Source organism: Solanum stenotomum, chromosome 6, assembly GCF_019186545.1.
Source record: "Solanum stenotomum isolate F172 chromosome 6, ASM1918654v1, whole genome shotgun sequence".
In the NCBI taxonomy this organism is placed as follows: domain Eukaryota; kingdom Viridiplantae; phylum Streptophyta; class Magnoliopsida; order Solanales; family Solanaceae; genus Solanum; species Solanum stenotomum.
The window spans coordinates 48,301,715-48,329,656 of NC_064287.1; the positions used below are offsets into that span (position 1 = coordinate 48,301,715).

The window sequence follows — 27,942 nt, forward strand, 5'->3', positions numbered from 1 at the left end:
CACAACACTGATTAATTACACTACTGAATTAATAAGCTTAGTCATCTATACCTAATATAATTAATTTTCTTCAATTTTGTCTTAAACCAAGTTTTAGAATGATTTAAGTGTTTTACTCTAATTAAGCCTATTTAATATTGGTTTAATATTCTACTCCTAGTACCCAGTTGAATCTTAAACAAACTTTAGATATTTTAGCTCTTTTGAATATATATTAGTGTTATGGATTTTCTTCATATTATGCCTTCTTATGCTTTATAAAATATATGAGACACAATTTCATTCACATTTAACTAAGTAGATTATCATCTCAAATACAGTGAGAGTTAACTCAGTGTCTGAATAGGTTACAAAGTAAGCATTGAACAAAAAAACAAAATCTAATCTTGGACTGCCAATACATTAAAACATATAGACAACAAAATTTGGTAGATATATGAGAAATGTACAATGACAAAACCAAAATATGTATACTCTCTAGTCTCTATGAGTCACCTTCCGCGAGGAGACTTTTGATAGGCTTGTAATGGAGAAGCAGACGGTGTCATATGCAGGGGTGAACGATGATGCCTCAGAGGCGATACAGCCACTGGGCTGGGAATAGCTCTATGCTCAGTATGTGAGAGTTTGCTAACACCTTTTGGTGATTGAAGTTCTTCAAGAGCAGTTAAAACCTCGGACATTTTGGGGCGAAGCTTGGGTTCACTGCTTAGACACTGCCAAGCAAGGTTAGCAGCTGTATACGCTCCTTTCTGGGGATACTGGCCTTCTAGTTTGGTGTCCATTATTCGAAACAACTTCCGTTTGTCTCCTAAATATGGCTTTGCCCAGTCTACAAGATTCTGTTCTATACCGACCTTTGTGTTGTCGACTGCACGTCGTCCTGAAAGCAGTTCGAGCAACACAACACCAAAGCTGTATACATCACTTTTTGCTGTCAAACGACCTGGAAGATAGCGGGATATTTAGTTACAAGATAATAGTCCAGCAGTATTACAATAGAATGTGTTTCATGAGGAAAGCAGAGTTATGTTTACTCATAATAAGAAATCAAGCTCTTTCTTCTCCGTGAAAATACCACAACTTCATAGAAAGTCTTAAACAAATAAGATCGGTAACTGGGGATACTTTTAAGGGTCATCTTTACATCACAAAGGTAAGGGTAAGGTTTGCGTACACCAACATAACTAGATTTATCATCAAAAATCGTTTAATATGTTTTACTCCAAAATCTACAAAATGGATATCTAATCAGAAGGCCATGGCTATATGTTCCATACAGCTAAACTAACAAGAGAGGCAGTGTATTAACCTGTAGCAACATATTCTGGAGCAGCATAGCCTTGTGTACCCATTACTTGAGTGGATACGTGTGTGCGATCACCAGTTGGCCCGGCCTTCGCCAAACCAAAATCTGACAGTTTTGAATTAAATTCCTGCAGTCCAAGAAAACAGATATGTCTTAAGCTTCACAAGAACAGCAAGAGAACTTATGCTAAGGAAAGGCATATTTACACGAATGGGGATCGGAGTCTGATACGTACCGCATCCAACAGAATATTAGAAGCCTTGAAATCTCGATATATGACTTGTTCTTTAGCATCATGAAGGAAAGCAAGGCCTCTAGCAGCACCAATAGCCACCTTAATTCTTGTTGCCCAATTCAGAGGTTGAGGTCCTCCTGTTTAACAAAAATATTAAGCCAAGAATCACCACCAATTAGTGAATACACATATAATTCTCCATTGTTTCGGGACACAAGGGAAATGACACAAGGGAGAAACTACTATGACAAATCCAAAGCTAGGAGGGGAAGAAAGCAGGCATACTTCTAAACAAATGGTTCTCCAAGCTTCCTTTAGGCATGAACTCATAGACTAAAAGGTGGTTGTCACCGTCGATGCAATAGCCAATGAGTTTAACCAGATTTGGATGACGAAGTTGCCCGAGGTAATTAACTTCAGTCTGCAGAGTATTGAACATTAGTAACTATACCAACGAGAAAAAAAGTTCAATATTAGCAGGATTATAACAGAAGTAACGTACCAACCACTCCTTGTGACCTTGAAAACCTTCAGGCTTCAATTTCTTGACAGCAATCACTATCCCAGAACCAGGCTTTGAAGCAGTAAGAGTTTGCGCATCGATCCATCCTTTAAAAACACAACCAAATCCTCCTTCCCCAAGAAGACTGTCAGGTCTAAAATTCCTTGTTGCATTTTTCAGTTCATTGAATGAGAAGGATTTGACATTAGGAGAAAATAATATTTCGCTTTCAGATCTCGGAGTAGGAAGGCTTTCGGAACTACTTTTCCTACCATAGGATGGAATACTTAGGCTTGATGGAACAGAAGAATTGCTTTTTCTGTCAGGAAATCTTGAGGCTTCATAAGCTGGCATATAAAAAGAGTAGGAAATGTTATCATTCAGTCACATATACCAATATGCATTCTTAGAATAAAACTATTCTTTCCAATAGTATATGGTTGATTTTAGGGTACAGGTCAATTTCAGTTAACTTACTATGATGTTTTTTACATCCTAAACATAAGGAAATTGGACACAGACATGAAAAAGAAGAATCTTGGTGATTGGAAATAAATGTACAACTACAACAAGACAACATATCGAGTGCAATCCCACCAGTTGAGCCTGGGGAGGGTAGAGTGTACGCAAACCCTGTCCCTACATGGGGAGGGTAGAGTGTATGCAAACCTTGCCCCTGCATTAGGAGGTAGAGAGGTTGTTTCCAATAGACCTTCAGCTCAAGGCCAAAGGTGCAACTACTCACAGCAAAACATAATTATTCAATGTATTCAAGCGGAAAAGAATGATTTGTAAATAATCTAATCATTTTTTGAGTTCAAACAACATATGAGGATGAGAAAGCAACTAGGCAAAAAGCAAACACAGATATCACAAAATTCAAGCAAAAGTTAACAATCAACATCCAAAACTCACAAATCTCCATACCAAATATCTTGTAAAAGTCAACCAACTTGGAAAAAAATACAAAGATCCATGCTTTAATGCACCAACATAAAGATTAAACCAAATTCATCAATAAACAGAAGCAAAATGAAACAAACCACACATCAGAGTTCTCTCTGCAAGCTAAAAACTAGTCTTACAATTTTAATGCCTCTCCCTATACAGTGATAGGAAGCAATCAAGATTCTCTAACAAAAAGAAAGCAAACAACTAAATTCACCCAAAAACCAAAGCAATTAAAAGCAAAGAACTAAATCACCCATCACAAAGCAGAAAAAGATACACACAAAAAAACAATCTTTATCTTTTTCCATACCCCCCCCCCCCCACACACACACACACACGCACACCTCAACCCACAGGAATCAGCTCAATAAACTCTGAAATACCCAACAGAAGAACAAGAAAAAACAGAAAGGGTCAAGTACCAGAAGGGGTAGTAGAGCTCAAAGTAGCTTCAACTCTAGCTGGGGAACCAACACAATTGCCCATCAAGAAAAACTTTTAAAAAAACCCCACAAAAGATCAATCCTTTACAAGTCAAATTCAAGTCTTGGGAGCAATATTTCTGCAAAAAAGCTCAAATCTTGAACAACCCAAATACAAGATATTTTTGTTTTTGGAGTTGTAAAAAGTTTGGTGGGAAAAACTGAAAAGGGTCACATGAACAACTACAAAGAATAGTTCTTGAAGGCTTTTGAGTAGATAAATATAAAGAGAAAAAAAAAAGGAATTAGAAGGGAAGAAGCTATAGAAATGGTGAAGTAGCTTCCTTTTCCATTTCTCACTTGTCTTTTTCTACTCGATAAAATGTGTGTCCTTTGTTATAACGTGGGTGTCACTACTCCGTCATCTTTTTCTTAATTCCTAATTTGCCCCTACTTTAGTATCATCGGAGTCCGACTAATTCAGATTCAAGTCGTTATAGCCGATAGTGCTTCCTTCTCAATTTTGCATACCCCAAAACTCGAACCTGAAATATCTGATTATAGAAGAAACACCTCATTCACGGCAACACATCTTTTGACAATAATAATTTCATAATAATTATATCAAGTTTCTAATTAAATGTTTTTTTACTTTATTTAAAACTTAGTATCTAATTATAAAGATTTTAAATTTAAATTGACGTTTTATATTTTACATATTTGAAAAACACCTAATCTATTTTTTTACTCATATTTTTTTTTACTTTATTTTAAAATGATATTTAATTATTTAAAAATTAAATTTAAATTGAAAAGTTATATTACAAATTTGAAAAACACCTAATAATTTTTAAACAAGATTAAAATTTGATTAAGGATAAAATTATCCACTTTTAAGTGAGTAATACATGGACGCTCATAAGAAATGATTCAACTAATTAGTCCCAAATTTATTCCTCGTGAGTCGTGATGCACGTTTTCAACTAAGTATTAATTATCTCATTCGTTTCATTTTAATTGGTTCATGTTTACTTGGCATTCCTCTCGTTAAAAAATAGGTTATTGTATTATTGTTATTAATTCTATTTTAGAATAACTATATTTGACTACTTCATTAATTTCAAATTATCTATTGGATTTATTTACATGTTCATTAAAAAGTTATTGATTAAAAGGAATTTTGAACTGTTGCATCTTCGTCTTAAAACATAATTTATCTTCGTTGAATATTACTTTACCGAAATATTTGTAGGTAGATAAGTATTACTCTTAAGGACAAAATGGAAAAAAGTTAATTAATTTTGTATTGAACTTTTAAAATAATAAATTATTTGAAATAATCATTTTTAAAGATTACGATAGATAATTTAAGACAGGTACTTTATGTAGTTATTTAACTTTCTAGTTTAAAAAAATATTATTCAAATTTACCAATGTTCTCATGTATTACCCTAAAAGCTAAAAGCTAAAAGTAAAAATCTACTATGGGAAAAACTTAAATTAATTACTTCTTCTGTCTTTATTATGTGTTCCATTTAATTTGAGCACTAAAACTATGATTAGACTTGATTTTTTATTACGAAAAAAGGAACTAAAATTGACCTTTCCTTTGAACTACTTAACTAAAAACAAAACAAGTTTCAGTAGACTTAATCTTATATATTAAGTTATATATAAGAAAATATTGGTAGTGTAAAGTTTTTTCTTTCATTAGAAGTGGTCAAATTTGAGTATATTACTAATTTTTTTGCGTTAGATATATTCTTTTTCTTCTTCGTCTTTATTTTTTTTAAAACACATTTTTTTATGCTAATGATCTATCAAAAATGATATTCTTGTCTCACATAAAACGAAGATAAAGTTTACATATATTTTATTTTCCTCAAATTTCACTAATAGAATCACACTAAATGTATTATTATTAATATTTAGTTTTCCTCAAAATCATTTATAGAACCACACTAAAAGTATGTCATTGTCAATAATTAACTTGCAATAAATAAAGAGTACCTACCAAGTTATTGTTCATTGATATTATCCCAATAATTGTAAAAGTGTAATATGAAGGGCTCATAGGAAAAAAAATATAAGGCCAACACCTCGTGATAAAAGGTCCCTTTTTATCTTGACTATAGATTTATTACTTATAAATTTAAAATTTAAGAAGTTAAAAAAAAATATATATATTTTTGGAATTTAAAATTTTGTTTAAATATGTATTATACTTGAAAAAAAATATAAAAGTTTTATTAGTGGAAGTCCCAAAACCAAACTTGAATTATTATTTTTAAGACAGAGTGTTAAAATCTAATCCATAATCTATGACCAAATAAATATTTGAAGATAAATCTTCAAAATCTATGATCAAGTGCTAGCTTTATAAGCGTGACTATTTGAGACATTAATTATTATATATAAGTTAATTATAACATTTTAATAATCTATTTAGAACAAAAATCTAATTAGCGAGATAGGTAACACATGTTTAAAGGTCAAAGACATGAGTTCATCATTGAAATAAAATAGTTTCATAATTTAATGTATGTCACTTGGATTTATACTTTTGATAAAATGAGTTTCTAGAATTTCTAATTAACAAAATTAAATTGGAATTCGACAAATAAATTTAATAAAGATTTTTTATGACCTATTTTAGATCGTTGAGTAATTCAATTTTTTTCCCATTGGAGCCTTGACTAAATCCACCATACCCAGGACTTAAGCTCAAGACATCTGATTAAGAGTGAAACAGTCCAGCACTACACATGTCATGGTGGTGTTGAGCAATTCAATCTGACCTTTAAAATATTAAACACATTCTTATATATTCAGTGTGTCAACACAAGGCTCACATGTAGTTAAGTACAGTATTCAAACATCTCTTCTCTTTAGAAACAAACAACTTAAAGAAAATAAAAATATATTTTTTTTTAAAAGGACCAACTATAAATGTAATGTAATTCGTAAGAAAACAAATGGCATCCCATAAAGACGGTCAACGATCGCCCTCTGCCTCAGTTGAATTCGTCACATCAAACTTATATCTAGTATTATTTATTATTTCTCTCACATAATTTGCGAGCTATTACAAAAATAGTGATTACGAATTTCCTTTTAGAAATATTCCAAAGAAAAAAAAATGTATAGTATATTGCCAAACTCATTGCCCAAACATGTATAGTGAGTGTGTAACTTGAGAAAAAAAAATGGGAGCAACTTCAAGAAAAAATGTGTCTTTTGCCCTGAAAATGAAAGCATTAAAGAGTGCACATGAGGTTGAGTATTAAATTAAACTTATACACTATATAGGATATGGTCCCAAACAAACCTATAAGTATAACTATGAATGGAGGAGGGAAAATATCTACTTCACACACGCCCNCCCCCCCCCCCCCCCCCCCCCCCCTTCCTTATCGAACAACGTTAAAATTCTTAAGCTTTGTATACCTAGACAAATATCATCACATAAGTGAGGACGGAGCTAATATTTTTCAAAAGAATGTTATTCTTAAATTAAAGGTTATCAAGATATTTAATTTAAGACATGATAAAAACATCCTATGAAATTGAAACAAAAAAATGTATTATTTCTTACTCCCAATACTCCATTGGTTCACATATGAATCTCATTTTTCCTTGTTGGGAAAATTTATTATAAAAACTAAATTTTCCTTCCAAAAATAATTATATTAATTTCACAATTATCCTAGCTCCTCAAACATGAATTTCATTTATGAGTTCCTTTTTGTAATCATATTAGGGAAATGTTTGAACAAAAAAAGGATAATATTCATTTTGACTCTATTTAAAAAGAAAATAAATTACCAACAATAAGCCAGGCAAACAATAATAATATATTCCCTTTTTGTGCAATCAGCAGGTACCCACCAAACGAATTAAAATAATGATTTTGATTATAATACTTTCTCTTATACAACAATAAATATTTAAAGTAGTAGGACTTTTAAAGGGGAAAAAAAATTCAGTTGACTTAAAATCCAGTATCTGAACCTGGCCAAGACAAGTCTATTTCAATAATTCAAGATAAAGAATAATTAAAAACCATCCACTTTAGTCCCATATTTTCTTCTTTAATCAACCTGTCATCTTTATTTATTAGTATACATTATACTATTTCTCTGTCTCACTTGATGTGATACTATATATTAAATTAAAACTAAGTCACCTATGATCATATTATTATTATTCTTTAGAAAAATGGGCTTGATATACAGTCAGAGGCGTATCCAGGATTTCGGCTAGATGGGTGCACGATTATGAAGAAATGTATCTTAAATATAAATTTGATCATTTGACTTTTAGGTTCTAAATATGAACCATTGAATTTTAAAAACTATAGATCCAAAATATATAATACAATTAGTTTTAAATTTTAATATACACATTTGATTTAATTAGATAAAAAATTTACAGTGCTAAATTTTTTAGGAATTTTCAATGTAAGACATTTGAAAATTTTGAAAGATTAACGGCAAAAATACAAAAGAAAAATTAGTTGAAACGTCAAAAGTGTCACCGATAACCACTTGGAGTGGTGTTACTAAAAAAGACAAGATAGATATAAGATTTAAATTTCTATCCTCACTTAGAGAGGTGCACCTAATCATCATCGTATTATTATATGATACTTTGAACATGGGTTCACACATCTATATTTAAATATTTTTAAAAAATATAACACTACTACATATGATCTAGAGAGGGGAGCATGGGTTCACGTGAACCCACGGCACCCCCTCTAGATACGCCTCTGGATATACTCATAAAAATGAGATTCTTGCTCCACATTTTACTCTAATTTAGGTGAAGCACATTTTAAGGCAAGCATGCACAAAAAGAAGTTACATTCATGTGGATTATTTGATTAATATTATAACTTTATGTTATACGAAATTCTATAAACAAGTGGAAGTTTTAATTAAAAAAAAAAGTTGACTTTACACTTTAAAATCCAGTTATAAATCTACAATTCAAGAAAAGCACTTAACCCCACGATTTATTCTTGTCAAAATCTTGAAAATCATTTTATTAATTACTATTATTTCCCATCTTACAATTAAAAATATGAGTAAATTATACTCAACCCCTTAATCAATTACCACTTGACAACACAATCTCCTTTGTTTTGCCATTTTCTTTTTTTGCTCAAAGGTTCATTAAATCAAAGTATATGATGACTTAAAGGGACTATGGCGAGTTAGGTTAAATTTGAATATGTCAAATTGAGTAGGTTATAGTTTGGATATTTATCATTTGTAGGAAGAGGAGAGAGGAGTGAGATTCAGAGAGCGATTTGGGCTAGATGATGTATCAGCGAATACAATCTAATACATATAAGCTAATAATAAGTTTTATATAGCATATCAAATATGAGTAACTCAAACAAAAATCAAATCAATATTAATATTGGTAAAGAAGAATCAATTCAACACTAGAAAATGTAATAGTTTTGAATATCTATTTTACTTTAAAATTATTTTACCATAAAATGAGAAAATGCGATGAAGTGATTTGATAATTGTAGAATTAGGTTCTAAAATGTAAGCATGATGTGTTTTTGTTAACCACCTCAGCAATGATGTAAGGTTCCTTCAAAGAGTCTTCTTTGTTTTTTTTTCCTTTCTATAATATTTTTCAACATAAATCACAATGATTCTCTTTTTTCCACTTTCTTTTTTTATCCTTATGCACTTCCTATTACTTTTTTGAATTTTGTGTCATTGATCTTCTTGCAAGCATATTTAAAGGTTTGTCACAAGACCTATACTTTGTGAAAGTTTTCGATCTCAAATAAAATATATTTAATCTATATAGTTTGTGAACCTGGTTCAATAATAAGAATTAGATGCAAATTTAAAGGACTTGTCATTACTTAAGAAAATGTCAAAAATTGATCTAGCGGAGGTCGATTTTTGTTAAAAAAATTGTTTAAAGGAAATCAATCTTAGGATGTCAGTTTGCATTTTATTTTTGATTTATCGCACCAAAAAATAAATCGATCTCCAAAGGTTAATTTTTTCTTTTAAAAAAATTATTATTTCTTTAAAAAAAACATGCACCTCTTTTTTAGTAGTGGATTGAGGTCAGTTTTTGACAGCTTTTAAAAGTGTATATGGAGTCATCTATATTAGAGAACGTACACTGCATCTCCAACCCAAACATCAAATTTGGTGTCAACACTATTTTTTGTGTAATCAACTCCAACCCACTGCACCAAATTTTACACCAAAAAAGAATATTTCTCTTTCTTCATTATTATATTATTATTTCTTTATTTCATTTATATTTTCTTATTTCATAAAACATTCACCATATAAAATTCATATTATTTCCTTTTATAATCGTTTAATATAAAATTATTTTGTACCATAATTTTTTAAACAATATAAATTGCTAGCAAATATTATACATTATACATAACAATGGATAATACAAATAAAAGTGAATCATTAATGAAATACAATTAAATAAACATTACATAATTGAAAAAAATATTTTAAATTCTACATAAATATTCAACTTTCAAGATCACTACGGTGCTCCCATAAATGCTCTATTAATGCATTATGTAGTTCAAAATGAGCAATGTTTGCATTTTTAATTTTTGTGAAGGTTAATTGTAGTTATATCCAATTATAATTTAAAGTAGAATTAACATAAATTTAATTTTAAAAAAAAGTCATATATAGAAAAATTAATTTGTAAAAAACTAAATTTTATATCTAAAATTAATATTACATAAAAAATAATTAAATATACAAGAGATTTAATTAAAACATGCAATTTATATAATGTTTAATTAAAAGTTTGTATAATGATATAATATTAAAATATTCAAAAAGTGAATTGGTGTGATGAATAGTGTTACACCAAATTTGATGTAACACTATTCACACACCAAATTTGATGTAAAAATTGGTATGGATTGAAGCTCAAAACACCAAATTTGGATTGAAGATGGTCTTATGTAATAAATTGGAAACATTTCATTTGCCAACATAGTCAATGAGTCATTGCGATGGCATCACACAAATAATGCCAAATAAATTGCATACTAAAAGGAAAACATTTAGCCAAAAATTTCAATGGTTAGAATTTTTATTATTTATTTATTTATTTAACACGTACAAAGAATTTTCATACAATCCATTCACACAAGAATTGACATAGTAGTTAGCTTCCTTGTCAACTTCATTCATGCAAACGTAACAGATTATGTCTCCTTTAATTAAGCATTTTAATTTTTAGTTTTCGTATGGACTCTAGACACAGATAACATAAATTTGAATTAGCCAAATTCTAATACGAATATTGAATAGAAAATAGAAAAGGTGAAACTTATTTGTTGACCAGATCTATTTTTTCAATATTTCTAAGTGTGTGCAAGTGGACGATGTTATCATAATTCTTTTGTTGGAACGTTGGTATTAATTAATATGAAATTATGGGTGGCCATGTTTATGTACAGTCATGGGACCTTAGACTTAAAAGTCACTAATGGAAGACCATCATATCACATAGAAAAAAAAATTATTAAAACAATTCTTGTTCATTTTAATAGTTATGTTGCACTCTGCTTATAAGTTGTTCATAGTCTCTCAGTCTTAAATTATTCGTCATGATTTAAAATATTCTCTTCGTCTTAAAAATTATTTGTTAAGCGTTTATTTTATTAAAGTGCTCGTACCCTTTTCATCTTAAATTATCTATCATGATTTTTTAAAACTAGTTACTATTATTTGGTTTGAAAGTTCAAGACAATATTAATATATTTTTTTTCCTTAGTAGAAATTGATTTGAAGACTACAAACACCTCAAAAAAATAAATATATATTAGTGAAGAGAAATTATCTTAAAACATAAATGAGGTTTAAAACATAATGACTTCAACATTAAAAATCTCATAAAATTGAACTTATAAAATTTAAATTTTAAATTTGCGCCTCATCTAGAAGAGGACTTGGAATTCACTTAGTTTCTTAGCTTTGAGTTTCGATTGTGATAAAGGAACTTAGTAAGAAAGAACCTGATAGAATACTCAATAACTTTGTGTAATTTCCACCTTAAAAGGAAATAAATTTTCGTTTTGATGACCCTTTTTATGAATCAAGAATATTCAACTTCGATGTAACATTTAACGCTTTAATTTCTCTAATAGGTTAGAGATCCACATCATCTATGGTCTATGGAAAATAAATGGTGAGTGATAAATAGTGACATTGTTGATGTTGATTCTATATATGAAGTGATCAAAGGGGAATTAGGAAATATTAAAAGAGTTAAAAAGACACTTTGGTTCCACTATAAGAAATGTGACTTTATAAGGATGTTTAACCAAGGTTATAAGTTGATCAAACTGATTTATAAGTATTTCGTAAACTTATTTAAATATTGTTATATTAAATATTATGAAAGAGTTTACAAGTTAAAATCAGTTAAAAATTCATAAGTTGATCTCTAACTTACAATTTGCCAGTTTATAAACATTTTTAATTTGCTCAATAATTTACTATTTTATCAGAATAACTTTCCAATTCTCAAAATATATTTTCCCAAATAAAACTTCTAACTTACTCATCAATTTTTTTTATTACTTCGGAGGCAAGGGAAGGGAAATTTTTTAATTTGCTCAATATTTTACTGTTTCACCTTTTCTTTAACGTGAAAACTTTTAAATAATTAAAAATATATATTTCGATCATTCTAACAAAAGAAAGAACTTATCAACACTTCTTTTATCAAACAAATCAACTTTTCATTAACAGTTTCAACACTTCTTAGTTTCAACACTTTTATTCACACGTAACAAATATATTTTTATTTTTGTAATAAATTATTTTCAACCTCAGAGAAATTTCCATCTAAAAGCTACTTTTTGCTTCCCATTAAAGAAACAAATCAAGTTATCATAATTTCCCTTTCGCACAAAGAGAATTGTTTATATTTTCCTCCAAGGATAGGACCTACCTTTTGTTGACCCCTTTGCCCTTTCAATTCACACATGTCAAAATCAATGTTTACTAAAAGTCCTATCAACTAATTTCCTTGACTATGGGGCAACAAGACATGTGATCATGAATCATACTCCATTGATTTCTAGTAGTATTGCTTTCTTGTTTCTTTCTTCTTTTGATTACACAAAAAAAAAAGTCATGGAACTTATGATTTAATGTGGAATAAATATCACACTATTTTTTGTAATAAAGAAACATTAAAAATGTTTCACTAAATCACCTAATTAAAATAGGGCTACATATCGATTGGTTCGATTTTGAAGTTTATCAGTTTGACTTATTGGTTATCGGTTTGTAGAAATGCTAAACTGTTGTAGACCATTAAGATATTGGCTTTGATTATTGATTTATCGGTTATTGATCGTTATCGGTTCGGTCATCGATTTTACCGTTAAGATTTGACAAAAAAAAAAACATTGAAAATCACTTAGAAATAAGGTGACAATCCGAATGAATTATGCACATGAGTTCACAAATTGCATCTTGCTCAAATGCTAACACTTTTACTCTGTAAAATAACCAAGAGTTTGAGATAGCCAGAAATAAAAGTAGAAAACTAAACTCTAAGTCAAGGATTATATATACAAAATGGTATAAATATAGTTATTTAAATTTACTATCGGTTTCGGTTAACCCGTTAAGAAAAAAACTTCAACCTGTTAAGAATCGATAATAAAAATAAAATCAAAGTCGTTATCAAAACCGCTAAACCAATAACCCATTATAAATAACCAATAACATTTTTCTGATTCGGATTATCGGTTTGGATTCAGTTTTGAACAACCCTACATTAAAATGTCAATTTACTCGAAAACCAGTTAATAATCTATACCAAAATCTAGTTTAAAATAAGTTCTTGCTATTAAATTATTAGCTGTAGGGTATATAATGAAATTATGAAAGTTCAACGATGTATTATTTACAAAAAATAATTTGATTTTTTTTTTTGGAAATCAGATTATAAGTTGAATGTTTTTTTATATAATTAACCCCGTTTTATTTTTTAAAATAATAAAATTAGGAGTATATAGTTTTTTTTTCAAAAGGGGGAAAATTAATGGCCCATGCAGGTCTCGAACCTGCGACCTTCGCGTTATTAGCACGACGCTCTAACCAACTGAGCTAATGGGCCTTTATTTTAAGCAAACATTTAAGACTAATATATTACTATCTTTTCGTCGGCCCAGTATCAAAGACAGTTGGGCATGAATTTCTAATTTGTAAATTTCATATATGACATATATTATATTAATATTTTTGAATTATAACAGTAGATTTAGACTTTCAAGTTATAACATTAAAAATTTCAGGTTCTAACAAATTATAAAAAAAATGTTTTTAATAATAGAAAAAAGTTGTTTAAAAAAAATAAAAGAAGAATTTAAAAAAACCGGAATTGATGGTAAAAAGGTAAAAAATTTGAAATTGTGGTGTTAATTTAATTTGAATTTAGTGTAGATAATTAATAATTGGCACGAAATAAGGGATCCAACCTAATTAAGATTATTTAGTATCCTTAATTCACTCAAATTAGTTAAAATCAAATAAAAATTAGATTTTATCTTTTTTTTTTCAACGTTTCTCTCTCTTAATTGTTTCTTCATTGTTCTTCCAGAAAAAATTCTCAATATCGAGTAATTGAAGTTTTTTTTTATATTTGAAAATTTTTGATTTTATTGTGATGGACAACAATGTATCAATATAAATTAAACATGGTGGAAGATGGGATTCTTCAGGTTAGTATTTATTATTGTTTATTGTTTGTTTTTAAATTACAGTGAAATGAAAAAAAAAATGATAAAACTATAAATCGTCTATATATTTAAGGTGACATCACTTTTTGTTAACTGTTGTGAAGTATATAGTATTAGTGATTTTTTTGTTTTTGTGGTTGTTTTGAATACTGTTTTTTTTCTCTTAAAGTATAAATTAAATGTATATTTTTGAATGAATTTGATAGAATAAATGGAAAGAAATTTGTATGAAAGTTTGTTCAGTAATCTATTAAAAAAGTTATTTAGAATTTTGACGAATTGTATGAAAAGTGATTTAAGTTGATAATGAATTTGATAGAATAAATGAATTGAAATTATATGAAAGTGTGTTCAATAATCTGTAAAAAAAGTTATTTGGAAGTTTGACGAACTGTATGACAAGTGTTTTAAGTTGGTATTAAATTTGTAATTTCAGTGTTTATATTAGTTTTGTCATTTCTGTATAAAGTTGTTTGATAGTAATGATGTATTTGGTACGAGTGAAATATATATATTTAGAATGAATGATGATTGTCATATGAAATGTGTATTAAGTGAGTATGAAATGTGTATTAAGTGAGTATGAAATGTGTATTAAGTGAGTTTGAAATGTGTATTTAGTGAGTATGAAAAGTGTTTTGTAATGATATTTGTATAAAGACAAGTGGGTATAATTTTATTGTTATTATAATGGTTTTTATATATGAACCTATACCTTCACTAGAACAAATTCGATTATCAGGGACAAATAATTTCTTCATTTATAAATCATATTTCGTTACTAAAATTCTTGTGAGGCGAAAAATAATTTGTCACTCAGTCGTCACTAAATGCGTGTCTCTAAAAGTATACAAAGACGATTTAGTACTTCGTCGCTAAAAGTATTATATTAAACTACATAAAGAAAAATCGTCCCCAAATGCTTAAACATTTGTGACAAATTCATTTGTCGTAAAAAGTATATTTTTTGTAGATAATAGTATGTTTTGTCACTAAAAAGGTTATTACTATCGACAAAATTATATCGTCGCTAATGACTATATTTTATATACCAAAAATTATTTTGTTATTAAATGTATTAATTAGGGACAATTTTATTATTATAAAAAAGATTAATTTTCTTATTAACCCCCCCCCCCCACCCCCCACCCCCCACCCATCTCAAATTTATTTTAAACTCCTCCCTAGGAACTCCCACATCATGCTTTCTTGAAGATTCAAACTTACAACCTTAAGGTTGGAAGTGAGGAATGTTTACCATCAGATCAACTCTCTCTTGTCTCTCATTTTTAATTTATTTTCTACTTCATTCACTTCTTTCAAATTTAATTTTTGTAGATATAATTTATTATATGATTATTTATACACATACACAAGTGCATGAAATTTACCACCTACAATTCATTCAAATGTAGATTATATTTTAATTAAACTGTATATTTTTTAACATATCTTTAAATATATTCAGTACGATTCTATTATTTTATTCAGTTATTTTTATAAATTTTAAAAATTATATAGTACAATTATAAATTTAAATAAAATTAAACTTTCGATTTTATTTTAAAAATTGAATAATCGGTTCAATTTGGTTAGTAAATCAATTGTTTTGTAAAAAAAAACATCGATACCCATAACTATAGTACTTCATCATGATATATTTGAAATCCTAGGTTGTTCGTTTCTTTTATTTGTGCTTTCATTTTTTTAGTTTATTTCGATTTTCACACTGATGGAAAAGTTAATAGAAATTCATGAAATATTTCGCACCTTTGCAAAGTCTAAGTTTGTAAGTCGATGTTATCTTTGTATAGTTGATCTACATGCATTTGTGAAATTACTATTAAATAACTACATATTTTTAGACAGAAGCAAATAGATCGACTTAGTCTATGCAGTTTACCAATCACAAATCAATAGACACGCACAAAAATTAACACCAAGACTTGAGAAATTATTTTTTCTATCGTCTTTTTCGATGAAAGTGTATCAAATAAAAAACAAAAGTGTTAAACCAACAAATATTAGTGATTTAGTGGCAGAATCGTACCCCAGGCCACTCACGATACTTATAACCTAGATTGTATTTTTGAAATGATGCATAATTGTGTAATTTAAGAAAATTCATGAATTAAACTTTTTCATTTTTATAAAATGGACTGAATTCGTTGGTTATAATATTTTCCCTCGTCGATTAACGAAAGGACTCTGTCTATTTCTTATGAAGCACTTATATTATTTTTTTTGTAAGTTGTCACTTGTAATTATGAACAATTGTAGCAAAAAAAAATTGTATTTAGCTATGAATTTTTTTCGTAGCAAATAGTTGAATTATTCACTACAAATTTTAAGTTGTTGCTATTTAACACCTTACATATTTCGTGACAATTTTTTTGTTGTCACTGAATCACAGATTGTTTAGAGACAATAAAATCTTTGTCACGAATTATTTATACTACGGAAAAGGGTCAAAATTGCCCCTGAACTATGCGAAATAGACCACTTATACCCTCCATTATATTTTGGGATAAAAAATACTCCCGCAGTTATCCCAGGAGACCACAAATACCCTCAAGAGTTAACACCCCAATCTTTTAGTGACGTGGCAAGCCACATAGGACTAATCCCTCCACCTAAGCATTGCCAACTAAGATTCACTACAAAAGAACTTGACTTTTAGTGGCGACAAAGTCGCCACAAAATCCCAAAATATTGCCACTAAAGGTTATGAGTGATTTTTAGTGGCGACTAAGGCTCCAACAACCATTCGCTAGTAAAACCTATTTTTTCAACAAAAAAATATGATAATTAATTTTCGATTGCGACCTAATTTTCTAAAATAAATAACTTGCAATATCCATATTAAAAACATCCAATATTATTACGAAAAATAATCAAAATTACTTCTCGATTCAAATCTCCTACTATATATATATAATGCATCATTGTACATTTTATACATTTACATATGACATAAAAATAAAACATATAGTGTCTTCAAACTCCTACTTAATCGATATCATATTTGGTTTTTTAAAAACAATGAAGAAAAAAACACAAAATTAGAATTTAATGTTAAAAACTTTTAGTGACGATTTTCTGGGCTTTTGTGGCGACTGTTGTTGCCGCTAAAGGTCTAGTTCTTTTGTAGTGAATCCTAGTTGGCAACACCTAGGTGGAAGGATTAGTCCCACGTGGCTTGCCACGTCAACAAAAATTTGGGGTGTTAACTCTTGAGGGTATTTGTGGTCTCTTAGGATAACAGCAGGGGCATTTTTTATCCCAAAATGTAACGAAAGGTATAAATGGTCTATTTCATATAGTTCGGGGGCAATTTTAACCCTTTTCCGTTTATACTATTAGTGACGAAAATAAATATCATAATTAAAGTTAAATTCTGATAGCTAAAACTTATAATATTTAACTACGAATTCTAATTTGTCGATATTGTAACAACATATTTTTTCAGATGAAATTTTTTTGGGTAAAAAAATCAATAAATTTTAAGACAAAAAATAATTTGTCATGAATTAGATACATAATTAGTGACGAAATAATGTGTCACCGATAACTTTAAATTCGTGACTAACACTACTTAACAAATGGTGCCAATTAATTTTTTGGTGGGAAACTTTAGTAGACGAAATTTTACTACGGTTTTTTTGTTTCGTCACTAAAAGTATGTGTCTCATATATTTAAGCACGAAAAGTAAATTTTGTCACTAAAAGCGAACAATTAGTGACAAATTTGATGTCGTAGCTAATAATTTCGTAGCTATATATCATATTTGTTGTAGTGCTTGTGAGAGTCCAAAGAGAACGGTAGGAAGACCACAACTTGAACGCTGGAAGGGGTTTGCTGAGTGAAACTCAAAAGGTCTAAAGTTACCTGCAGTAGATGTCGTCAAGTTGGTCACAACAGGAAGACATGTTCAAATTATCCTGTGCAAAACTAATGACTGTTTATTTTGTTAGTTATATTAATGTTTTGTTTTGATATGAAACATAATTGGTTTGAAGTGCATTATTGCTTAGTGTTTAATATACTGTTCATTCTTTATACACTGTTCATTCAGTAATCATACATAATGCATACTGTAACAAATTAAATTTATTCTAATTTAAAGATATTGTATATATTAGTGATAATTATAAGAAGGTAATTATGGAGTTCATTTGGTATCCCGAGTATTTAATGTAAGTTATCATGAATATTAATTTGATTTTCAACTGGTGTCATATTATAAATAAAATTATAACAAACTGCATGCCAATTGTATTCATGTTTCATTCCAACTCTAGCTTAAGTTATGGTCATACACATATTAATCAAATTTAATTCAGTTTTCATTCAAACAACAATATGTGTAGAATAGAAAATAATCAAATGTGAAAACACAATTCATAACATTTGTATATAAAAATCATATCACGATTCATACAATATCCAAGATTTAATATTAAAGTCATAATCATATTCAATATAAATTAGATTTCATACACGTTTCATCCAATGAGTGTACAACTTAGAAATACACTGATACTTTAAAATAATGTATCCGAAATGTACGAAGTCTGTATAATACTGGTTACACTACGTATATAAAAGATTGAAAGTTTCTAAGATCTCACCTAAAAGAGCATTCAATTGCTCTAGGTTGACCCCGTTGAAAAAAATTCTCGCCTCCTTTTCTTTCTTCTTTCTTTTGCAGATTATTTACTACTCTAACTATTTACAGACTAATTATAAAAGTGTAAAAGTGACCCACTATTAATTTTAATGCTATCTTCTATAACCACCAACTAAGTATATTATTAAAACTACCCCACTAATTTCATAATTGTAGTTATGAATAGTCCAAAATATCCATTTAGAATCTATCGGAAAGTATTTTTTGAAATAAAAAGCTCTAGTACTCAAAACGACCAAATGAGTCGTTACAATGTGACATTTTTAGAAAAAATCACTAGTTTGACAATTGATATCATTTTCATACCAATTTAATCATTCATACCATATGAAGATTCAAAAGAAAATCAGACAAATGTGAAAACACAATTCATAACATTTGTATATAAAAATCATATCACGATTCATACAATACCCAACCCCTTATATTAAAATCATAGTCATATACGTATAAATCAATTTTCATACACGTTTCATCCAATGAGTTTACTACTTAGAAACACAATGATACTTTAAAATAGTGCATTCAATTTGTATGAAGTCTGTATAATACCAGTGTTCTGAAATTATAATAGCCAAATATTAATTCATGTGTAGATGTTATCTGAATAGAAGATAACATATGGTATTATATATCATCAAATACTTAAACAGAAAAAAATTATCCAAAAGTTAAAAAAAATAATATGTAATTCTTAAAAAGTAGAAGTTGCAATGAACTATTTCAAATTTCTTGTCGGTGGTCTTGGTGTAGGATAATTGGTGGTATCCGAAACATGTTCTTTTGCTATGCGAGGTCCACCAAATTTGCTAGCAACCATACCAGTAGTGATCGCGTCATCCTCATTCTTTGTTTTTCCATAATGCCACATGATTGTGGCATACCTTTCACGATGGTACTTTGCATCGATTTCAACAGCTCCCATGTCAAAAACACCATTGTTGATAATTCATATGTTTATACACAATTAAGATACAATAACATTAATGTTAATACATAATTCATACCATTTTATAGTCAAATCCATAAACATTTTTTTCATAATTCATTCAAAATACATCACCCAAATTTTATAGTCAAATCCATAAACATTTTTTTCAAATTTGGAACAAATTTCACACAAACAACTGTTTTGAAAACAATAATAAGAATAAAGTGATATAAAAAAATAACTATTTTGAGTAATGTGAAAATAAATTAAGTAAAGTACTTACCCTTACAACTTTTTTGGGATTTTTGTATTTTGGTAATTCCGATTCCTTCTTCTTTGTTATTCTTCTTGTAGATGGTTTTGATGTTTGAGCAACTTCAACATTTGTTGATTTTTTTCTTTTTTTCTTTTTTGTTTGACTAACAAAATTCAAATCGGAAGTTTCAACAAGTGTTTTCCCCTTCCTCTTCTTCCCCTTTTGATTTGCCGGAATCACACTTTCCTTTGCTTCATTATTTTTATCTTTTTTGTTCTTCGATCGAGAGGAACCACCGGTCGCCGGAATTTCAATAGTTTTAGGCGGGGGTGTTTGGGATAATATATTGAACGATGGAACATGAACATCATCAATTGAAGTTCCATCAAATCTGGGACTCTTTCGAGGAGTTTCAATGGGTTTCTTAAACATGATGATGAATAATGGGGGAGGGGGGTAGACTATTTTAAAGTTAGACTTGATGAGAAACAATGGTGAAAGTGGGTTGTGGCGTCTAGGAGTGAATAAGCGTGGGGGAGGGGGGTGGGATTGACGAATGGGGATGGTAACGATAAACAAGGAAAGAAAACGTGTATGGAGGAAATCCCTAAAATTGGGTAACTGAAAATTTTAGTTCTAAAAAAAGGAAGTGAAATCAAATTAATTACCTATTATTAATTAATAATAAAAACCTTTAAATAGATTAATAATTTATTAAATAAATATAATTTGATTTTTAAATAAAATTAAATTTAATTGATATGTCATAACCCGTAAATAATCTGTTATAAGCAAAAAAAAAATTAAAAGTAGATTTAAAACCCATAATATTTACTCTTAAATGTGTATATGGAGTGATTTTTCCTTTCTAACTTGTAGAACTCCATGGTAACATAATAAAGGATAAAATAGAAACTAGTTTCTTGGTTCATTTGTATTTTTCTAATTTTATAGGCCACCTAAGTGATTTTATCTATTCATACTAGTAATTGTAGTATTATTTTTATAGTTTCTTGCTCTTCGAATTTTGTTACTATTTATTATTTCGTGTAGTTCGATTATAGTATTAGCTCATTGTAGTATTGTTTTGCTACTATATGTTGTTTCATACTTTCATTACTTTTTTTTCTAGACTGATTTTGTATTGAGCCGAGGGTCTATCGGAAATAGTATCTCTATCTCCGAGCTAGAAGTAAAATTTGCGTACACTCTACCCTTCACGTACTTCACTTTGTGTGGGACTACACATGGTATGTTGTTGTTGTTGTTATTGTTATTTCCTTTTGTTGCAGTACCAAATGATTGAGTCTCTTTCGGAGAGAACCATATTTTGTAGGTCTTCCCTTTTTGGTATATCTCATGTATACGGCTTGTATCAATGACAAACCTTGGTTGATCAAAAGGTTGCCTCTTGGTGCAATGATTAGTTTGCTTCAAATCATAAATTGTTGTGAATAGCCTACGCGCCTTTGCGTTTGTATATAATGTTCTCTTACGGGGAAAATGATCTTTGTTATGGTATATAGGAGTTATAAAATGGACCTCCAAAAGTAGATATATTGTTTATTTATCATTTTTTTCCCCATAAGTGTTAGTTTACCTTAGTGTTCTATGTAGAAACACAATTGGCTTGGATCGATACATTTCAGACTGGACAACTCAGGTGGTGGTTGCCCGCTTCTAAATTAGAACTCAATTCAAATGATGTTAACTTAATATTGAACGTAGAAATTGTCATTCTGAATTTGGTGTAACGTACGCAAGAAGTGATTCATTTTCGAAAAATATTTTCCTCCCTACCAAACACATCCTAGCTATATCAACGAGCTAAGGCATGCATGTTTAGTCAGAGTTCTAGTCTATACTAATGTTTATCAGGGTGCTTTACTAGCTTAGGTCCCTCAACTCTCTCTTTTATTATATAAATTTCATTTCAAAAATTGAAGATTTCATGTCCGGTTCACGCTCAAACTGAAACTATTTGATTTTCAAAATTTGAATTATGTCACATAAATTGAGATCGTGAGAGTATATTTTATGTATATATATATATATATATATATATAATAAATATTGATTTTTTTTAAAAAATCCTTGCATTAGTTCTTTGTATTTTGAACTCTGTAGTGAAAATCCTACCTATTTTGAAAAAGTCGGATTTCAAAATAGAAAAAGAAACAGATTTCCAAACGCGGTGCTATTCCATTCTTTGGTCGTTAAAGTTGGGTCAAATGTTGCGTCTACTCAGCCAATCAGCTGCCACTCTGAACTCACTTTAACCAATTAAAACTCTCCACGTGTAATCAAAGACGTAGCAGACATCCCACGCGCCATATATAAATCTCCACGCAACAACTAAATCGCCGGTTAAATAAAGAGAAAACCGCGAAAATATCACCGGCTTCAATTTTTCTCTCTTTCGCCGGCGGCGGCTTTTGATCGTCTGAAAATTTGCCTTTGAAGTCCACGTGTCTACCGGGATCTGACTTTTCCAACGATATTTCCACATGGAAGCTCACGGTGCTGGTCTCCGCCGTGTCCTTGTCCTCGCCTTCTGTGTTGCCGGAATCTGGTCCGCTTATATTTATCAAGGCGTTCTACAAGAGACTGTGTATGTCATTTCTTCTCTCCTTCCTCATTTCATAAATGTTTTTTTTTTGAAGCTTCGTTTACTTATATGATTTATGATTTGTCTGTATTTTTTTATTTTTAAAATAAATGTATGATGTTTTGTGCTAGCTATGTATTATCCTATGATTAAATTGATGTTTAGTTCTCTGGCAATTGATTGAATTTGTGAAACCTGCTTTTGCCAAATGTTAATAATATCCAATGGTGGAACCAAAAATTTTACTCAGATTGTTGCAACATTTAGCTAAACAGTGTTATTTTTCGGTGATCTTCCGTTGTTAGTACCATTGGTGAATTTCAACTTTGAGCTCAAACAATGTTACTCAATGACTATTGATAACAATTACTAGAGGTTTTGTTTTCTTTTATACTCTAGAAGGTTCAATTTTGAGTACAATGTGCTTGCATTGTGTGAGTTTGATGCAATTTTTTGGTGTTTTCTTGTTAACTTAGTTGTGGAATTCATTTCTATTCATATATTCCTTTATTTATTTGGTTAATTTTAACATGTTTATGTATGGGTTTTAGGTCAACGAAGCGGTTTGGTCCTAACAATGAGAGGTTTGAACACTTGGCATTCCTAAATCTGGCGCAAAATGTAGTTTGTTTGGTATGGTCATTTATAAGTAAGTATACAGCATGTTCGTCGACTCTCTGTTATAATGTGTGCGCGAGTAACAATGTGGTTAAGTATTGAGTGTGGGTTTTGTTGCAGTGCTTAAGATTTGGTCTAATGGGAAGAGTGGTGGTGCTCCTTGGTGGAGTTATTGGAGTGCTGGTATTACAAATACTATTGGTCCTGCAATGGGGATTGAAGCACTAAAATACATCAGCTATCCTGCACAGGCATGCCCTATTCTTGATTGTTTCTATATCTGATTTCTGCTCTACTTTTTTCCTTGTATGTTCCCAGTGAAGGGCTTAATCCCTTCAAATTTCTGGATTTGTGGCTTCTTGTGAAATGTGAACCATAGTACTAGCTAGCATTTAGGATTTCCTGAAGTAACTTTAGGAGAGAAATGCATGAGGTTTTATTAATGTTCTAATTCATAGTAGTGGCTGATTAACTGATGTTTAAATGAGACCTTGATGGTTGTTTCCTTTTCTTTCCTGAATACATAATAACAAGGCTACTTACTCTTGCAGGTCCTGGCAAAATCATCAAAAATGATTCCTGGTATGTCCGCAAGCAAGCATTTTTTTACACTTACATTGATGTTCTTTTCTTTGAGTATGCTTTTGTGGATATTGTTAATACTGAGATTTATGGAAAGATAAAAAGGTGGATAGAAGATGTCTTGATATGAATTCTATTTATTGAAAAAACCATGTTCTAGGGTTTCTAGAGTTTCAAAAATTAAAAAACGAAATGTTAATATTATTGAATTTCTGAATCGTAAGGCCATGACCTTAGAAAGTAGATCCAGTGAACATGGTGACCTTTCAATTGTTCTACGTCTCTGGTATTCAGCTTCTGTGCCCTTATAGTTTTGTACTTGAGCAGGTGTTATCATGTTATGTCCTATACTTAGAGAGGGAACTAACTCTTAACGAGAGGGTGAATATAAAAAAACATTTCAGAATAGAGTATATGTGATTAGTGGGTCAAAGCTGAACATATAGAATGACATAACGGAATGCAACAATCTTGAATACTGGATTTGCTAGAAGTGATATTTAGATATTTATACTCGATTGTGAGGCATATAAGATATAAGGGCAAAGAGAAGAGTGGTATTGGTGTGTCTAGCATCTCTATGATGTAGTCAGAACAAATTTTCCGTGAAAAGGGCTTTTACTGAAACAAAGAGGAAAGCACACATGGTAGAATATAGACTGAAACAAAATGTGATGGAAACCATTACTTAAAAGAACCAGCCTTGAATACATTATATGTCCAAAAGAAAGGAAAAGAAAAAAGAGAAGCATTTCAATCTTTTGATGGTCTAATAACACATCCTTGAATACATTACATGGACTTGTACGAGAAGTTATGAAAACTGCACACAGGCTGAAGGCCTAATTCTGTCCTAAGTAATTACATACTTTGGCCAAATAAGAATACTTGACATGGTCCCAAGCGTTGTATCAACCATTGCAACAGTCCTTCCAGAATCTAGTCAAAATAAAAGAACTTGATTGTTCTTCAACAAAAACTATGCCTCAATATCAAAATCGAAGAATTTGATTGTTCAAGTGTTATAATCTATTGCTATCTAGAAGGTGCAGGATTCCCACTAGGAGCTTGGAAAATGTGAATAGGTATCCACCACTTTTTTTCACAGCTTGGACCATCTAGGAGCAATTACTGCTTAAGTCATTTGAATCTGTGACAACTCACTATTATTAGCTCTCCATGATCTACAGACTGCACAAAAACCTTAACATTGGAAGTGACAACTTTCTGATTGAAAGAATATAAAGAGGGAAGATGTTGGTATATGAGATGATTTAGGTGATTTAACAAAGGATTTAGAAGTATAAACTGAAAAAATGGTTTACAAATATTTCTCTTATCGTTTACAACTGAATTCTTGCATCCAAAAAGGAAGCTCCGTTGCAGCTGCAAAAAAAAAGAAGAAATTATAGCATTCTATAGAGGAACATGAATTCAACTGGATAAAGATGTTTGCCTTGATACAGTTTCCAAGGGCTGAGGATTAGGTGGAAACTAGCATTACTGTGGACCATCTGTAGTATCACTTAGATTTTGTGTGGAGGCTGTGTGATAGGAATAGAATCAGGCTATTACGGAAGGGAAGAAAAAGATGTTTAGGTAGATTCTTTTTATTCTTTCTTACTGTATTTCTTATCTCCTCTAAAGAGCGAAGTTTTTCTGCAGTAAGAATGTTAAAGTCAATCTTTTTGATAATGGCATTTAAGTTTATTTCAGTAAAACTTACTTTCTTATTTTTTGATAAAAAAAAAATTGACAAAAGTTATTTGATTGCTTCTTGCAGTAATGTTCATGGGAACACTAGTTTATGGCATAAGATACACGATTCCAGAATATGTATGCTCTCTACTTGTTGCTGGTGGTGTTTCACTATTTGCACTCTCAAAGGTAACATTTTATTGTAATATCTAAGATGCAATGTCTAACTTTTCTACTTTTCCCTTTTTTCTCTGACATTTTGTAATTATTCAAGGAAAAACCAAAGTCCTTTCTGTGAATTACCCCTAACTTTTTCTCTTGTACTTGACTTGATTACAGACTAGCTCGAAAACCATTAGTAAATTGGCACATCCAAATGCTCCACTTGGGTATGGGCTGTGCTTTCTGAACCTCACCTTTGATGGTTTTACCAATGCTACTCAGGATTCGATTTCAGCTAGGTAGTTTTCCTGTTAACCTATGATTTTTGTGTGTCATTTCCTGATGTTCTTACGAAGAATTCTTTGTTTGTGTTTTATATGCTGTAGCTTTTCTTATCACATACTGAATAGTGCAAATTAGTGTTCTCTTACTTCATGATTTTTTACTAATGGTGGGAAAAATATTATACATCGTGGAATTGACTGTTGTTCAGTAGGTCTGTATTTTCTCTTTTCAAGTTGAGACCCCTGTGGTGAAAGCATCCATATTGGAACTAAACTTCTATCTATCTACATACCGGAGAACCTTAGCGTGTCTTCTCAAATGTACCATCTAATCCACTCTCAACCTGGATTGAAGAGTATTTTGGGGATGGACGTATTAATGGAGTGAACAAATACTCTTTTTTTTATAAGTCCATTCTTCCAAATACTTAATGCAAGATGCTGTTTGCCACCAATTGTAATGTCCTAAATTTGCTGATAATCTTTAAAGATGAATAGGGTAAAAGGTGATATGTACAAAAAGTGATCAAGCTGATGAAAGAAAAGCGGCTTATCCAAAAAAACTGCTGTAGAGCTGAGGTTTAGGCTCTTAAGTTCTCTCACTTTTCTCCACCTGCATATTCTGGAACTTAATTCTACCTCGTGGACACTATTATGAATGGGAGTAGAAGGAAGTGCAAACGTAATAGGGTGTGAGAAAGGTATGGCAGTATATGGGAGCACAAAGGTAATAAAGGGTAGGGGTACAGCTTTTAAAGATTTGGGCAGGAGGGATTATCCAAAGATAGGTTATAGGTTTTAGCTTTATAACTCCATTGAAACAAATATTTCCTGAAATCCCACTAGACAAATTCAGGCTAACTACGTGATTGGGTGATCTACCTCTATCAGGTTGTTGAGGATCTATATCTTCACTGTCGGGCCATAATGTTGAATGTGTTGTAGGATATATCAAATGTCATTGTTTAAAATTACTTTAAAAAAATAAAATTATTTGAGGAGTTTCCTCTGACCTTCAGAAATCATTCTTGTGGATGAAAAATTCAGTTTTTCACTTGTATTCAACAACTAAGTACTCCTATTTTTTTCTCAGGTATCCTAAGACATCTGCTTGGGATATTATGTTTGGAATGAATTTATGGGGTACCATTTACAATATGATGTTCATGTTTGGTTGGCCAACTGCCAGCGGTTATGAGGCAGTTCAGTTCTGTAAGGAGCATCCAGAGGCAGCATGGGACATTCTTCTTTACTGTCTGTGCGGCGCTGTGGGACAGAACTTCATTTTCCTAACCATTAGTCGATTTGGTTCTCTGACCAACACAACCATCACTACAACCCGCAAGTTTGTGAGCATAGTTGTATCTTCTGTGTTAAGTGGCAATCCACTGTCAGAAAAGCAATGGACAAGCGTCGGCATGGTGTTCTCCGGATTGTCTTACCAGATTTACTTGAAGTGGAGGAAGTTGCAGAGGATGACAAAGAAGAGGAAGCCCATGTAAATGTTACTATAATCTTTTTATCTGACGATACAGTTCTGTACTATTTAGTCATTTTTCTCCTGTTGTATTTCCAGCATCCCAGGAGGGACAACACTTCCATCATTGGACAAGATAATCAAAAAGAATTACTAGCACATTTGTAGAATGTTAGCCCATTTTTGTAGTTGTTTTATATTAAACAATTTTTCAGACCATAAACAGCTCAGAACCTATAGCATTACTGATGTTTTATAAAACGTATAAGAACTTCTCTCTTTTCAATATTTTTGATAATCGTTCAGGTACCAGTCTCAACCTTTCGGGAATAGCCTCTCTACCTCTATGGGGTAATGGTAAGGTATGCATACATTCTACTCTCTCCAGATCCCAGTGGGATTTTACTGCGTATGGTGGTGTTGTTGT

The 27,942-nt window shown here is 30.5% G+C and overlaps 2 protein-coding genes and 1 non-coding gene across 3 annotated transcripts; 1 reads left to right on the plus strand and 2 right to left on the minus strand.

Annotated features, from left to right (window-relative positions):
* Positions 1-369: 369 nt before the first annotated feature.
* On the minus strand, positions 370-3,710 carry LOC125868295 (probable serine/threonine-protein kinase PBL3). The gene is made up of 6 exons (XM_049548937.1): positions 3,420-3,710; positions 2,047-2,393; positions 1,830-1,965; positions 1,545-1,681; positions 1,313-1,436; positions 370-946 (listed from the first exon to the last, which is right to left on the minus strand). Exons 1-6 carry the CDS (start codon positions 3,481-3,483, stop codon positions 492-494), a joined length of 1,263 nt encoding a protein of 420 aa, XP_049404894.1. The 5' UTR covers positions 3,484-3,710; the 3' UTR covers positions 370-491.
* Positions 3,711-13,512: 9,802 nt separating this feature from the next.
* On the minus strand, positions 13,513-13,586 carry TRNAI-AAU (transfer RNA isoleucine (anticodon AAU)). The gene has a single exon. It is a non-coding gene; the product is annotated as a tRNA-Ile (tRNA).
* Positions 13,587-22,440: 8,854 nt separating this feature from the next.
* Positions 22,441-27,803, plus strand: LOC125868297 (UDP-galactose/UDP-glucose transporter 3-like). The gene is made up of 7 exons (XM_049548938.1): positions 22,441-22,697; positions 23,246-23,343; positions 23,433-23,563; positions 23,864-23,894; positions 25,678-25,781; positions 25,932-26,053; positions 27,132-27,803. Exons 1-7 carry the CDS (start codon positions 22,594-22,596, stop codon positions 27,538-27,540), a joined length of 999 nt encoding a protein of 332 aa, XP_049404895.1. The 5' UTR covers positions 22,441-22,593; the 3' UTR covers positions 27,541-27,803.
* The last annotated feature ends 139 nt before the right edge of the window (positions 27,804-27,942 follow it).

Coding starts and splice junctions, on each gene's coding strand:
- LOC125868295 (XM_049548937.1), bottom strand. CDS start 3,483: ATGGGCAATTGTGTTGGTTCCCCAGCTAGAGTTGAAGCTACTTTGAGC. Junction 2,394..3,419: donor GAGCTCTACTACCCCTTCTG/GTACTTGACCCT, acceptor TTTATATGCCAG/CTTATGAAGCCTCAAGATTT. Junction 1,437..1,544: donor CTAATATTCTGTTGGATGCG/GTACGTATCAGA, acceptor CTTGGACTGCAG/GAATTTAATTCAAAACTGTC.
- LOC125868297 (XM_049548938.1), top strand. CDS start 22,594: ATGGAAGCTCACGGTGCTGGTCTCCGCCGTGTCCTTGTCCTCGCCTTC. Junction 22,698..23,245: donor GGCGTTCTACAAGAGACTGT/GTATGTCATTTC, acceptor TATGGGTTTTAG/GTCAACGAAGCGGTTTGGTC. Junction 25,782..25,931: donor CACTATTTGCACTCTCAAAG/GTAACATTTTAT, acceptor ACTTGATTACAG/ACTAGCTCGAAAACCATTAG.